The sequence below is a fragment of the Seriola aureovittata genome, chromosome 16 (genome assembly GCF_021018895.1).
Source record: "Seriola aureovittata isolate HTS-2021-v1 ecotype China chromosome 16, ASM2101889v1, whole genome shotgun sequence".
Lineage (NCBI taxonomy): Eukaryota > Metazoa > Chordata > Actinopteri > Carangiformes > Carangidae > Seriola > Seriola aureovittata.
In genome coordinates, this window is record NC_079379.1 from 3,213,771 (window position 1) to 3,227,767 (window position 13,997).

Consider the following 13,997-nt stretch of genomic DNA (forward strand, 5'->3'; position numbering starts at 1 on the left):
GAGAGGTTGAAGCGGAGGAGGTGGAAGAACAGAGTGGGAGTGAGCTGAGGACGAGAGACAGAAAAGAAAGAGAGGGAATGAGTGCCCTTGAAACCATACAAACCCAACAAAAATGAAAAATGAAATTCCTGGGAGACAGAAGTGGTGGAACAGAGCGAGGACTGTCATCAGAGAGAGAGGTCTGGGATGACAGATGGACTGCAGGGAGGACGGGCGTAGATGGATTGAGAGTGGACAGAAAATGAGAGGAGTGAGTGTGTGTGTGTGTGTGTGTGTGTGTACACACAGCTGCAGAGGGTGGACTCAGACCTCATCATCTCCGGTGGAACCACCAAATAAACAGGACAAAGTTATTTTCAAATCCTCCGTCTCTGTCTCACAGACACATAAACTGAGACTGTGATTTAAAAACCTACAATGACAAATACTCAGAGAGAAAGACGGAGAGGAGGAGAGAGAGACATGAGAGTTTTCTAATTATTAAAATGACTTCCAGCCACCTCCTCCTCATGCGTGTACCTCCTCACGGTCCAATGGAGTGAAGATCCAGTCGGGTGTGTCCTTATCTCTCACAGGATAATTACCTAGAAATGTCCGGTCGCTGCCTTTGAGCCTGTGGTCTGTTGTCAGACGTGCGTGTGTGAAGGCACGCACAAGAGAAGGGAAACAAAATGACATCCATTTAGCTCATTGCATGTAAACTCACCCTACGTCTAAGAGATCATATGCAAGAATGTTTACACTGCATGCAAAATGAATGAAAATCATAAACATGGGGAAGGAAAGAAAAACCGAAACATCCATAAATATATAAAGAAAATCAACACAGGTCTTCACCGGTATGATTACAAAAAACATCCTACTGACTCATACATATATACATACTCACGCCAAGACATCAACATGTAATTCTAATCATGAAATAAAACATGAACAATGTGAGATAATTACAGAAGCGTAATGTTTTCACTTGAGAAAAAACATCTGCTCTGTTTTTCAGAGTTAACGAGATTATATCTCTGAGATAGATGATGGACGAGATAATCATCTCTTACATTCAGAGAAAGCAAATGCATTACGCTTCTGTAGATAATCAATGAAAAACGCTGCAAAATTTCACAGACACACACACACACAAACTCACACTCACACACACACACAAACTCACACTCTCACACACACACACACACACACACACACACTCAAAAGTTGCTTCTAAACAATAAAAAATTTGAATTCAATGAACTTAATCCAAATTTTGCTGCTAAAGAAAAATGAATCAAAAATAAAAATAACAGCAGGTAAATGTAGAAATAAAAACTGACATACATCAAAGACAAGAAACAGTTTTACTGCAAGCATATTTTTAATACAAAAACAGAACAAAAAAGTTTATAATTTTAGTTTTTTAACTTTTACACAATTGACTCCTAGTAACACCCATCCCCCCTCCCTCCATGTTGTCATCATCACACTAAGAGTAGCACAGCATCAAAAGGTGGTGGACTCGTCTCCTTCACCCTGAACCCCCCCCTCCTCAGAGAGACAATAAATAAATAAAAATCACCTTAAGATGTGATGTCTTCTTCTTTCTTACTGTCATTTCATTAGTTTTCATAAACTTCATCTCTTACACTGAGATAACACAGAGACAACTCGGCCCCATCAATGACGGGACATTTGAAAAAAAGCCTAGAAGAAGAGACGCTGGGGAGGAACATGAGGGAGGAAACCCGCTCTCATTGGTCCGCTCTGCCCAGGACTCCTGTCATTCATATTTGTAGTTCTCTCTACACATGAAGGGCAAACCCCTTTGGTCATGGTCTGGGAATTATAGTCATTAGCAAAAAGAAGAAACTTAAACAAACAAGGCTGCCACTAGAATCAGAGACCTAGTGAATAATGTCATGTTACAATGAAGTAGAAACACACTTTACACACAGATAATGTCAAAGAGCGGAGTGGACATTTCCTTGGTACAAAAATCACAATGTCTTTAACCATAATACTAAATCACTCTCCGCCAACGGTGATATGACATGAAACTGAAAAATAAATAGATTTTTCTTTCAAGCTAAATAACAAAAGTACAACTGGATTATAAATTAACCAGAAAACAACGAGGAGAAAAATGACATTCGCAAATTAAAATTTTGCATACAGTGACTCAAGTCAATGACCTCTATTATTTCCTTTAACAAAGACACACATGATACACACCACCGTGTGTGTGAGTGTGTGTGTGTGCTGCTGAGTTGCTAAGGGCAACGCAGTGTAGACATTAAGGTGGAACTGCAGAGGAAGAGACAATTAGTGCATGCTGGTTGTGGAACTCTGCGAACACGGGCATTAACATCGGGTTAGGTTACACATGTCCTATATTGTCAGTAATGTGCTGTTAGTTGTGTGTCACCATAAAAATAGTCCTTTCTATTGCCAGTTTGTGATTTTTGTGTGTCGGATTGTTATGCCGGCATGTGACAGAACCACACCGCCCCTCGCTGAAATGCACACGAGGCTGATCTTAACGTTCCAGCGGTCAGGAGGAGTCTGCTCTGCGGTGTTTGTGTGTGTGAGTGTTTGCCCTCAGCTGCAGCAGCACCACCACCACCACTGTCACCACCACCACCGATCCTCTGAGTCTGAGGTTAGCCGGTGTGTGTGTGTGTGTGTGTGTCAGGCAGCGTTTCCCGCCTCCTGAGCTCTCCACACGTGGTGTCTGCGTCTGCAGATCTGCTGAGGTGACTCTTTTTCTTGCCAACCAGTCCAGAGGAAGCGACATGGCAGTCGTTGCATATTTTCTTTTTTAACTCATCGTTGAGGCATCTGGCCCACAAGCCAAAATAATTACCCACAATTCTTTTCTTTTTCCTGAATGTCATCTGAGCTTTTTTTGTTTTTGTAGCTGTGGTGGTGGTGGTGTGTCCCACTCCCTTCCCCGCCTCTGAGTTAAAATGTGTGTGTTTGTGTGTCAGTGTGGTATAAAGCAGTTTAAAGACTTTTGTGTGTCGCTCCGTCTGATTGGGACAGAAGTGTGTACACAAAGTAAGGCAGCATCACGTCAAGTCCGTTGGTGTTTGGTTCCACGCTGGGGCGGAACTTTAGAAAGACGAAGCAGGAGACTGGAAGGCAAACTGGGGTCGCTTCTTAAAGGGGAAAAGTCGGTTTCACCCCCGCAGACTCTGGTCTGGGACCAGAACCTTTCTCCTCTTGTGCATGTTTTCAGCCGACGGGGAAAGAGTGAGAAGGAGACTCGCTCGTCTTATCCACCTCCTTCTTTCCCCTATTAATTATGAGTCCTAGTGCACAAATTGGATGGATGTTCAGATTGAAGAGCTGGTACACCCAAGATGGCCGATAGCAGTCCACCCTCTGTAACAGGGAGGTGTAACCGTTCTTCTCCAGTTTCTGTGGCCGTTATTTCTTTGCCGACCCCGGGGTCTTTGGGCTGGGAGCCTTCTTGGAGATGGTGGGGATCTTGGAGGGTTTGGCCCCGCTGCCGGGTCGTCTCGGAGTATCTGAGGCGTCGGAGCAGATGGAGCGAGCGTCCTGGAGCTCTGATGCGTCTGAGGCATCGCTGCCGCGGCGACTGCTGGCTCTGCTGCCCGCCCGGCTGCCGGCGCGGCTGGTCGGACCGCTGGCTCCTCGCTTTGGATCTGACAGGGAGATGAAAAGTTTAGACAGTTTAGAGGGAAAGAGTTTAAAAGTGCAAAAAATGTGAAGGGTAAGTCTTTGTTTTGTCAAGGACATTTATGAGTTTGTGACAATGGTTTTAAGTCACTGTAAAGTCATAAAGTAATGTTGGGGGGGGGGCGATCGACCATTTTGATCAAGACTGAAATGTCTAAATAACCACGTTCATGGTCCCTAGAGGACGAATCCTATGGAATATGAAGAACCCTTAACTTTTAATCCGATGCCACCAGCAGTTTTCACATGAACCAGTGAAATATCTAAACATCTACTCAAAGAACTGGCACTGAATTTTGTAGCTTTGAAATCTTCTAGTGCCATCATGAGGTTCACATTTGTGATTTTAAATGAAATGTCATGACATCTGTTCGATGGATTGTTTTAAGATCTGGTGCAGACATTCATTTCCTCCTGAGGATGACTCGTAATTAATCTGGTGATTCCTTCATTTGCCATCATCGGGTCAAATTTTTAATTTGCCCAGGACTTATGATCATGGTTTATGCACAAATACCTGCAAAGCTCATGACATCACCCTCAGCTGTAATTTATTTTTAGTGCTAATGAGTAAATGTTAGCATGCTGATGCTAACAAGGCTGTTAGGTGCAGCCCTGCTGAGCTGCAAGGATGGCTGTTTCTCTTGTTTCATTTTTTAGGACAATTAGCTAAAAAGGTGAAAACACATTTTTAGCAACATGAAAGTGTTTGACAGTATAAACACGGCCGCTGTCTCACCACTTCGTCCTGGTTTGCTGGTGTGTGTCGTCCCTCCGTTCTCTCCGCTCAGTGATCCTCGGCTCGAGTGGAAGGTCGGCCTCTTCAGTTTGGACCCTGACGCCGCGCCCTGCAGGAGAACACAGGAAACATCAGCTGAGGGTGACACCACTGTGGAGCTGAGCTCATGAGCATCACACTACAGACACACTATTACTCCTGAACAAATAAACAGCACGTCACATGGACATGGACAAGAAATAGACCTACAAACAAACAAACACAAAAATGAAAACTACACAGAAACATTTTAACACAAACATCTACAAGTTCTCAATATTCTGTGTTTGTGAAAGATTCATATTAGATTAAATTACTTTATAACAAAGCCTAAGAGGAGTAGAGCATTGAACTCATGCTGCAACAATGATTATTTTCATTATTGATTTACAATTTCCATGGTTCCATCTTCATATTTCCTGATTTATCTGATTAACAGTTTAAAACCCAAACAAATTCAGTTTATTGTGAAATTAGACAAATAAAAGCATCTAATCCCACAAATAATAAACTTCAACCAATAAATATTTTTTGTAATGTCTGCTAGAAAAAAATGACCGTAATGAATAATCAACTATCAAAGTAGTTGGTGATGAATTTTCTGTCAATTAATGATTATCGATTAATCAAATAATTGTTTCAGCTCCACAATAATCAGGTGATAAGACAACTGAAGAAATTCAAATCTGAACATCTTTCAAAGCTTAAACTCAATATGATCTGTGAGTAAACAGCTTTTCAGATGTTCCCACATTCACTTTCTTTCCAGTCAAACCTTCCCCGTGTGTTTTTAAATATAATTATAAAGTAATTTGATTACTCGGTCTGAGCTCGACCACATCATGTTTCTTCTCAAGTCAAAGGTTGGAATATTTTCACAACCTTCAGCAGATGAAACAATCTCTCAACTCAAACTCAAACATTAAAACCAGTGAAACTGGAGTTTCAATGTTTTCACATGACCGCAGCAAAAGTAAAACTTTAGATGTGGTGGTGTGTGAGCCCCCAGGAGTGTGCGTTAGTGCATTAGCGCATTCAGTGGGGTGGGACAGGGAGGTAGGTGGGTGGGGTTGAGTGTGTTACCTCGTGCCCAGGAGTGGTGTGGCTGTGACCGAGATCTGGGCAGCAGTGGCACTTGGTTGGCGTTGGAGTTTTACTGTGTGCCAGCCAGGGCTTGGCATAGTCACGCGAGTGAGTATGGGAGGACTGAAGGGAGGAAGGGGAAGGGAGGAAGGAAGGAAGAAAGGAAGGGTGGAGGAGAAGGAGGAGAGCAAAGCAGCATAGGAGAGAAGCAAATGGAGTAAGGAGGAGGGGAGGAGTTATGGAGGGAGGGGGAGGAGTGGTTTGATAGCGAGGGAGTGCAGCGCAGTGTGTGTTTGTGTGAGTGTAATTTTTTTTTTTTTTTTTTTTTAATTGACACACATTTTTGAAGCCGGGTTAGCAGGGATGAATGACAGGAACGAGGGGAGAAGGTAAAAAGATGAAAGAAAAAAACAACAACAAAGAAATAAGAAAAAAAAAAAAAAAAAAATCACAGTTAAGGATGTGGTGATTTCTGACAACAACAACAACAACAGGAAGATGACAACAACTGAACAATGTGTAACCTAAACCCATAACACACACACATGCAGGTCCCCCTCCCTCCCCCTCCACACACACACACACACACACACACACACACACAGATGCATAATCAGGTGACAGTGCTGACAAATGACAACATCACCAACATCAGATGACGACATCAACACTAATGACAACATGTGGTCTGATGGACTCTGAGTGTTTTTGTTTCGACAATGACGATGTTTCTATCCAACATTACTACCTCCAACACAGAACAGAGGATGAGGGTGATAAGTGTGTGTGAAAAGATGGAGGATCAGGTACGTGTGTGTTCTTATACTACAGTATTTTTTAAAGCTTCTCACTGTTTTTTATTTTCCTACTGAGGGGAAACACAGATGAGAACTTTTATTCCCATGATTTAGGACAGAACAAACCACACTGCAAGTTTCATATGTCTGTAATTACTCTAACGGGTTTCACTGTAATTACACAAAATGATGACTGAAGAACAAGTGATTTTTAATGTTTACTAGTGTTTTCATTTCACCTGCACAAGCATGTTGTCATAAATATTATGATACTGTTTTTTATGGTTATGTTGAATTTGTCTTTAACTGTGCTGTCATGTGTTTCTTCTCAGTGTGAACAAAAGGTACCTGCAAGTTGTAGAAATACAAAACTAAGACTTTTAAATGTCTTTTAAATTATTTGTGGTATAAAATTTAAGATCAATTTCACACTAAATTGCCTTAGTTTTAGTACAGTACATAGTGAAGTCTGGTTGTGTTTCAGAAAAGTGCTATGATTCATAAAGTATTACGATATCTGAAAGGAGTAGACATGAGGTGCATAGAAACTTGAAAAAAAATAGAACTTAAAAAACTTGAATTAAGACATCTGATGAAAGTAGATCCTGCCTCTACTCTGAACTCAGTAGAAATCTGAAATGCTGATGTCAGCTCTTACCCTGGATGATGCGGAGGCTGTGGGTGTAGCAGGGGCGGACGGTGCAGAGGGCAGGGAGGCGCCGCTGTGGGAGGCCGAGGAGGAGGAACGGGTGGGGGAGGCGTTTCTGGAGCCCGGTTTGGAGCGTCGGCCCCGGGAGCGGAACGCGGCGAGACCCTGAGACGCTCCTTCAGGAAGGATGAACTTCTCCCTCAGCTCCAGGTTGGTGCGACCACGAGCTGGAGACAGAAACAGGGAAACGGAGGAGACAAATGAGCTGCTTTGCATGTGTGGGCTCACAGTTTTCCTCCAGCAGGGGGCGGCAGAGGCAGCGAGCAGCGTGAGGGAGAGAGTCAGTGCTTCCTTGGCTGCAGACATCAGAGTCCGTGCATGTTTCATTTGAGAGTGCACGTGAGCAGAGCGGAAGTTTGGAGGGGTGGGGTTGGGGATTTCGGGAGTTTTGGGGTTGGGGGGTCGTAAGTGCACTTTGGTTGAGTTGTTTTAAGGGGGAGGGGTGAGCGAGTGTTTGGTTTGAGTGCAAAAGTAGAAATACATTAATTTATTTGATACGCAACCAAAGTCAGCGAGGACACGTGGAGACACACGTCATCGCTGCAAATAAAACCGTCAATATTTCCCTGTTCAAGTCCAGAGAAAATATTTTCTGCACTGGAGAGATTATTTTCTCAACAGAGTTAAAAGTGCTGATATTATCTTTAAAGGAATTGTTCAACATTTTGGGAAATATACTTATTTGCTTTCCCACGGAGAGTCAGATTCTCATGTCTGTATGTTAGAACAGACAGGCAGAGATATTTAGCTTAGCTTAGCATAAAGCTGACAGCTGTTTGACCTTGGTTTTTGTTTGAATTCAACAAAGGAGATAAAAGGTGTTAATCAGTGAGTGTTTAAGGTGCAGGTAAGGAGATTTTTCCCCCTCTGGGCAGCACCAGGCTAGCTGTTTCACCTCTTCATGCTAAGCTAAGCTAATCAGCTGCTGACTGTAACTTCATATTTACTGTTCAGATGTGAGCGAGGCATCAGTCTCGTCATCTAATTCTCAGCAAGACAGCAAATAAGTGTTTTTCACAAAATGTCAGCGATGGCAGGTGTCTCCAGTCTCGTGAAAGATGTCGCTGTGTGACACAAACTTTCATTGCGTATTTGCTTTAAAACCATCTGAGGGCGGAGGGAGCAAAAGCACAGCCTCTCTTCTCTCGTTTTTCAACAAGCGCTCCCACTTCAGTTCATTTTCTCTTCTGGCTGCGAAGGAGCATCTCAGCTCTGCAGCGTATACACAGTATGTGCATAAATACATGTGGGGCTCATGCCTGGTTTATGCTTATCAGGAGAGAGCCCAGAGACTCAGGGTTTCTCCCTTCTTCAAAAGACACTCAGCAGCATTCTCGGATAGAAAGTAGTGCAGCAGCCCCAGCAGACAACAACAAGCCTGGAGAAGCCAGCCACAAAGACAGAGAGAGAGGACAGAAGAGATAACAAAAAAAAGAACAAAAAATTCACAGAAGAACGAGAGAAGAGAGACAGAAGAGAGACAGAGGAAACATGGAAGAGAAACAAGATGAACAAGTGAAAAATGGAGTGTAAAAAAAAGAAGAGAAGAAGGCTGCAGCTAGCTGTAGCAGCAGTGCAACTCCTAGCCTCATGGCCATCGTCCCTAGCAACCGAACAGCAAGGCAAGTCAATTAAACGGGTGCACCCTGCAATTACGTCCCCCCTCAACGCCAGCCAGCCAGGTGCACCCTGTAATTGTGTCTCCCACCAACCAGCCATCACATTTAAAGGAGCCGCGTTGGAAGCCAGCGTTATTAGAAACCCAGGCTGGCCACGCCCAGGTCTTACACACTCACTGACTCTTTACTCTTTGGTTTCACAGATTTGATGAAGCATGTGTTTCCTTTTTTCTGGGAGGGGTCAAACTAGAAAATAATGAAATAATAAACAAGATCTGATGTCATAAGGTAAGATGATACAGAAGTTTTACACATTCTGTTTTCCTTTTGGTTTCTGCTGAGCTTCTCATCCGTGTTCAGTTTGTAAGCTCACTTGTAAAATGTACTAATTTTTTTAAAAAGTACTTAAAGAATAGACAAATTAAATAGAAAGACCAGGGGTTGACCAAATCCTGCTTTTGTTGTGAGTGAGGAAAGCATGACGCAGACATGTGGCACACAGACAAGACTGACATCAACGCCTATACACCCAAACCTGACCACAGTTATAAACTGTACACACACATATATAGACACACAGAAGACAGCTGTGGTTAAAGATGGAGACTGACAGCTGGACGGATGGATGGATGAAGAGTGAAAGAGATGGAGGAATGGAGTGAGAGACAGAAAGGAAGTGTAGATACCTCGGCAGCAGAAATAGCCAGGAGTGACTGTCACTAAGAGACACAAGAGACAATGTGAAATAACTGCATGCTCATGGTGGAATGAAGAAAAGTCTCACACACAGTAACACACAGTACACACACACACACACACACACACACACACACACACAAAGATTCCACTTCATGGACTCGCCCAAAACACACCCATGCACATACACAGGCTCTGTTACTGGAGCCAAGACTGCTTAAAGAATCTGTCAAAAATTCCTTCTTCACAACCATCAACACACTCACACACAAGCACACAGAGACTGTTAACACACACACACACACAGCTGACCAGTGGGGGTCCGGACGAGTCAGTGACCCTTGAAACATGTTTAGAAAAACGTGAACAGTTCAGGATTTCAGAGCTTGCGTGAGCGCGACAGCCAGGGGGAGAGGTCAGGAGAGAGGAGGAGCAGAACAGTGGGGAGACATAACGTTAGTCAGGTGATCAGTCAGCAAGGCACAGCAACAAGGCCAAACCCACAGACCAAAACAAAGAGGAAGAATAGTTGGAGGAAAGATGGAGATAAATGGAAGAGAAAATGAGAGAAAAAAGGAAAGAGAAATAGGAAGAGAAATGAGAAGAGATCTGAAAGAGAGTCCAGGAGCAACAAAAGAAAAAAAAAAAAAAAAAAAAAACTGACCAAAACAAATGTGACGGAGAGAAGACGAGCAGTTAGGAGAGAGTGAAAGCGTAAGACATAGAGGAGAAATCCAACCTATACGAGATGAGATGGAGCTACTGGAATCGGAGCGGAGAATCTTAAGTCCTGGATGTTGCACTGAGGAAAGAGAAAAAGGGAGGGAGGGAGAAAAGAGAGGGGGAGGAAGAAGGAGAGAACTGAGGATCATGCACCATGCAATACTACTGTTATATTTAAGAAAGAATGAAACATAAATAAAAAGAAAAGACAGAACAGAGACTGAGGAGAGAGCCGGTCGTGTTTATACAGAAATAAAAATGTGACAAGATAAGATGACGAGCTCCTTCAGGGTCGACAGAGGATGGACTCGGAGGGAACGGATTTTGGGATTTGGGAGATTTGGGTCAGAGAGATGGAAAGAAATACCGCTCTGAGGAGCCCGACAAAAACACCGACTGTAGACATCACTGGAAAGAAACACTGGAGAGAAACGTGAGGCGGTGCGGCAGGTTCCTGCGTCACCTGCTGACAGACAACTTGACAAACTTGACTTGGTTCTGCCGGAGTGTTTTTGTGTCCCGTGCTCCTGATCTGTGTGCTGTCACTAACTGATGCTTGGTGATGTCAGGAGCTCAGTGCAGGAGTCTGCTTTTGTAAAGAGAAGTGTGGTGGTATGTTTGTGCGAGTGCTAGAGCCAGACCGATATTACAAAACACTGAAAATATGAATAGAGGTATGAATAATATCATAATAATATAAATAGTGATACTTTTGTTGCTTTAGAATCATTTCAGTGTGAATGGAACCAGGAACCAGGACCAGGACCAGGACCAGGACCAGGACCAGGATAGGACATGTGGCTGAGGGTTTGCGTCTGCACAGTTGCGGTCTAAAATCCCATTTGCCTCCCTGTCGCTGTTTTTTTTTCTTGCTTCTACATAAAAAGACTGATTATCCAAGTCCACTATGACCCATATAACATTTGTAACATGGATACAAACATGTTAATATGCTGACAATATCTGTTTTATTGTTGCAATCATTTTGCTGGTGTGTATCAAGGAAGATACTTCATAAAAATGTAAGTATAAATTCTTAAATTTAAAACTTAAAATCTTTATACATTTCAATCTTATTTTTCTTATGTTAAATATATATTGTTATATTTGTATTCTGATTTATAGTTGCTATTAACTATAATTTAAATTCCACTGAAGTTTAATGTTCAAAATTTCTTATTACATCTGCTGTCAAATATGTATGTATTTAATGAGTGGTGCTCCGAACATATGTTAGTCATAATTCAAAGATTAACAAAATTGAAGAGCTCATTTTCAAAAGTTTTTGTTAAAAAATGAACATTGGTATCGGCTGGATGTGAATGCATGTGAAGTAAAGAAAGTGAGACAGAGGAGGAACCACGATATGTTTAGGTGTGTGTCTTTGAGGAATCTGAGCTTCTGTGAGTGTGAGTGTGTGTGTGTGTGTGTGTGTGTGTGTGTGTGTGTGTGTGTGTGTGTGTGAGAGAGAGAGAGAGAGCGGGAACCTTTGAGGTGAATGTATGTGTGTGAACATCACTCACCTCTGCATGGGTCGTTTTTGACCAGAAACTCATCCAGAGCCATCCAGCCGCCTCCGACTCTCACCATCACCGTGCTGCGCAGAATCCTCACCAGACGCAGCTGCTGAGAGTCACCGAACTGAGGAGATAAAAAAATAGAGAAAAGAGAGGGAGCAAGGAAGAGGAGGAGAACAGAGGATAACAGAAAAATGAACAGAGGACAGAACGACGAGAGAAACAGTAAGACAAAGGGTGAGAGAGGGAATTGATGAAGCAGAGAGAAGAGAGTAAGATGAGGAGAAAATCAGTGAGTAAAATAATAGTTGATATATTCATAGATGACTTTTAGATGATTTGCAGCATCACACCAAGCATCAAAGAACCAAATCCGAACAGATGATCTCTTCTACTTCATGCAATGACAGAAAAAACATGCACTGACAGAACTTCAGGTCAATCAATCACCCAGCCGCCCAAATCTAAGCATCATTTACAGGAGAAACCACGGCTTCTTCTACATTTAGTCTTTCAACTTTAAAAACAACACTTGAAATGTTCAAACCGCCCAGCAAAGCGATACCAGCACAGAAGGAATTTTCTCAGTCTGTCTCCAAGCAGCTTGATTTGCTCCCAAGCTTCAGTCCAAAGCAGACTATACATCACCTCACCACTAATTACCACTTCAGCCATGTCACTGTCGCCTGCTTCACATTGTGCAATTTGTCGCTCTCAACACCAAACAAATCACAGCAGTCACACGGGTCGGACGGTGAAACCTGCTTACACGCTGCAAAGCCACAATGGAGTGCTTCTTCTTCTCTTTTTTAAACAGTGTTTAATATAGAATTACTGAACATGTGACAGCAGAAAGGACAGCACTCCATTGGTGGAGGACCGTGAAGCAGATTTCACTCATCCAATCACAGCAGCGAGAGTCACTTTACCTGGTTTCCGAGGAAGAACTACAATAAATCCAGTAGACACGGAGCAGAGGAACACAAGGAGAAAGAAACAGAGCAAGAGTGAAACAACATGTACTGTCAACTGAAGTCTTCTCATGTATGAAAGGCCATTTATTTGTTCTAAAAGCTGGTTCTCATAAACTGTAAAGTTTGTGTATTTCTGTTATTTGAGCCCAGAATTAGTGGTGGAAGCGAACAGATGCAGCGGAGATGAGAGTGTGGCTGTGAAGATGTTCTTTAATACTGCCAGCTGATGACGGCGAGATGGGGTGAAGACAGAGAGAGTGACGGAAAGTGAAGCCAGACAAACAAAACGTGAGCACACACACACACAAGCAAATACACACAAACACACACAAACACACACACACACACACACACACACACACACACACACAAAAGACAGACTAACTGGTGTACAATCAGCATCCCCAGTGTCCTGCAATGAGATGCTGGAAATCATTACCCAGTGGATAATGATGGAGTGATCACACACTGCAGCAGTGGTAGTGATGGCCGATCCAGAAGAAGCTGCTCAAAGTTTATGGCCACTGTAAAATGATGCACAGATACACACAGACTGCTGGGGCAACTATTACAAACACTGTGGCTCTTCTAGCTTTTTCTTCTGGGGGTTAACAGAATGTCAAGCTCTAGTTTGTATTTTTGTTCTGTAGACTCGATTATATGTCTGTTCTTATTGTGTTTTGCGTTATTATTACATTATCTAATTCAGTCACTTGTAATACATAACCTGGCATTAAAATAGACTGAGGTACATTTATAACCTGCACTTTTCTTTGATCATTGTTCTACTTCTGTATTTGATTGCTTTAGGTTCACAGTGACCAACTACCAGTGAGCTGGAGCTTGGAAAACTTTCAAAAGATGCACAGGTAGTTGGATTATTTGACAACTCTAAAATCCTGCTTGGTTTGAACACCACCTCACAACAGAGCGATTAAATCAGGGAGAGCTCCGCCTCTTTGTTTCCCAGCAGCCCAGTGTGTATCTATGCTGTCTCATTTACACGGTTATGTTAATGCTTTGGTGATGACAGAGAAGGCTCAGCTGATAATCCTGGAGTGCTGTGAGACGTTATTAACATGTTATTTCAATGTAATGATACAGACAGTTTAAACACTTATAAATACACCATGACACCATGATGTGAGATGTGACACATTAAAATGCCGTGAAGTTATGTTGAGAAATATGAGTTGTTAATTGTTGCCTGATGGAAAAGTGAAGACAGCCGGTTAAAATAAATTGTTTTTTAATAAGAACTGAGTCAAAGTGTTTGCAAAGTAACTTTTATCGATCAGAGCAAGTTCACACTTTCTTCACTTTTGCACAAACTCGTAGTTTGTTTGCCAGAGTAAGAAAAGTTGGCAGCAAAATGTGAAATCAAGTGAAAACATCTGATCATAAGACTTGA

The 13,997-nt window shown here is 42.6% G+C and overlaps 1 protein-coding gene across 17 annotated transcripts in view; it reads right to left on the minus strand.

Annotated features, from left to right (window-relative positions):
• Nucleotides 1-1,347: 1,347 nt before the first annotated feature.
• Nucleotides 1,348-13,997, minus strand: part of macf1a (microtubule actin crosslinking factor 1a) — a 233,585-nt gene continuing 220,935 nt past the window's right edge. For 9 of the 17 annotated variants that reach the window (XM_056400183.1, XM_056400186.1, XM_056400188.1 and 6 more), the window contains 8 exons: nt 12,542-12,559; nt 11,619-11,736; nt 10,112-10,174; nt 9,363-9,395; nt 7,007-7,224; nt 5,552-5,674; nt 4,430-4,538; nt 1,348-3,656 (listed from right to left, as the gene is read on the minus strand). In XM_056400183.1, coding sequence (XP_056256158.1) covers nt 3,418-3,656; nt 4,430-4,538; nt 5,552-5,674; nt 7,007-7,224; nt 9,363-9,395; nt 10,112-10,174; nt 11,619-11,736; nt 12,542-12,559 — 921 coding nt within the window. In that variant the 3' untranslated portion in view covers nt 1,348-3,417. The remainder of the gene's footprint in view (nt 3,657-4,429; nt 4,539-5,551; nt 5,675-7,006; nt 7,225-9,362; nt 9,396-10,111; nt 10,175-11,618; nt 11,737-12,541; nt 12,560-13,997) is intronic. The other 8 variants (XM_056400193.1, XM_056400192.1, XM_056400177.1 and 5 more) reach the window with 4 other exon arrangements.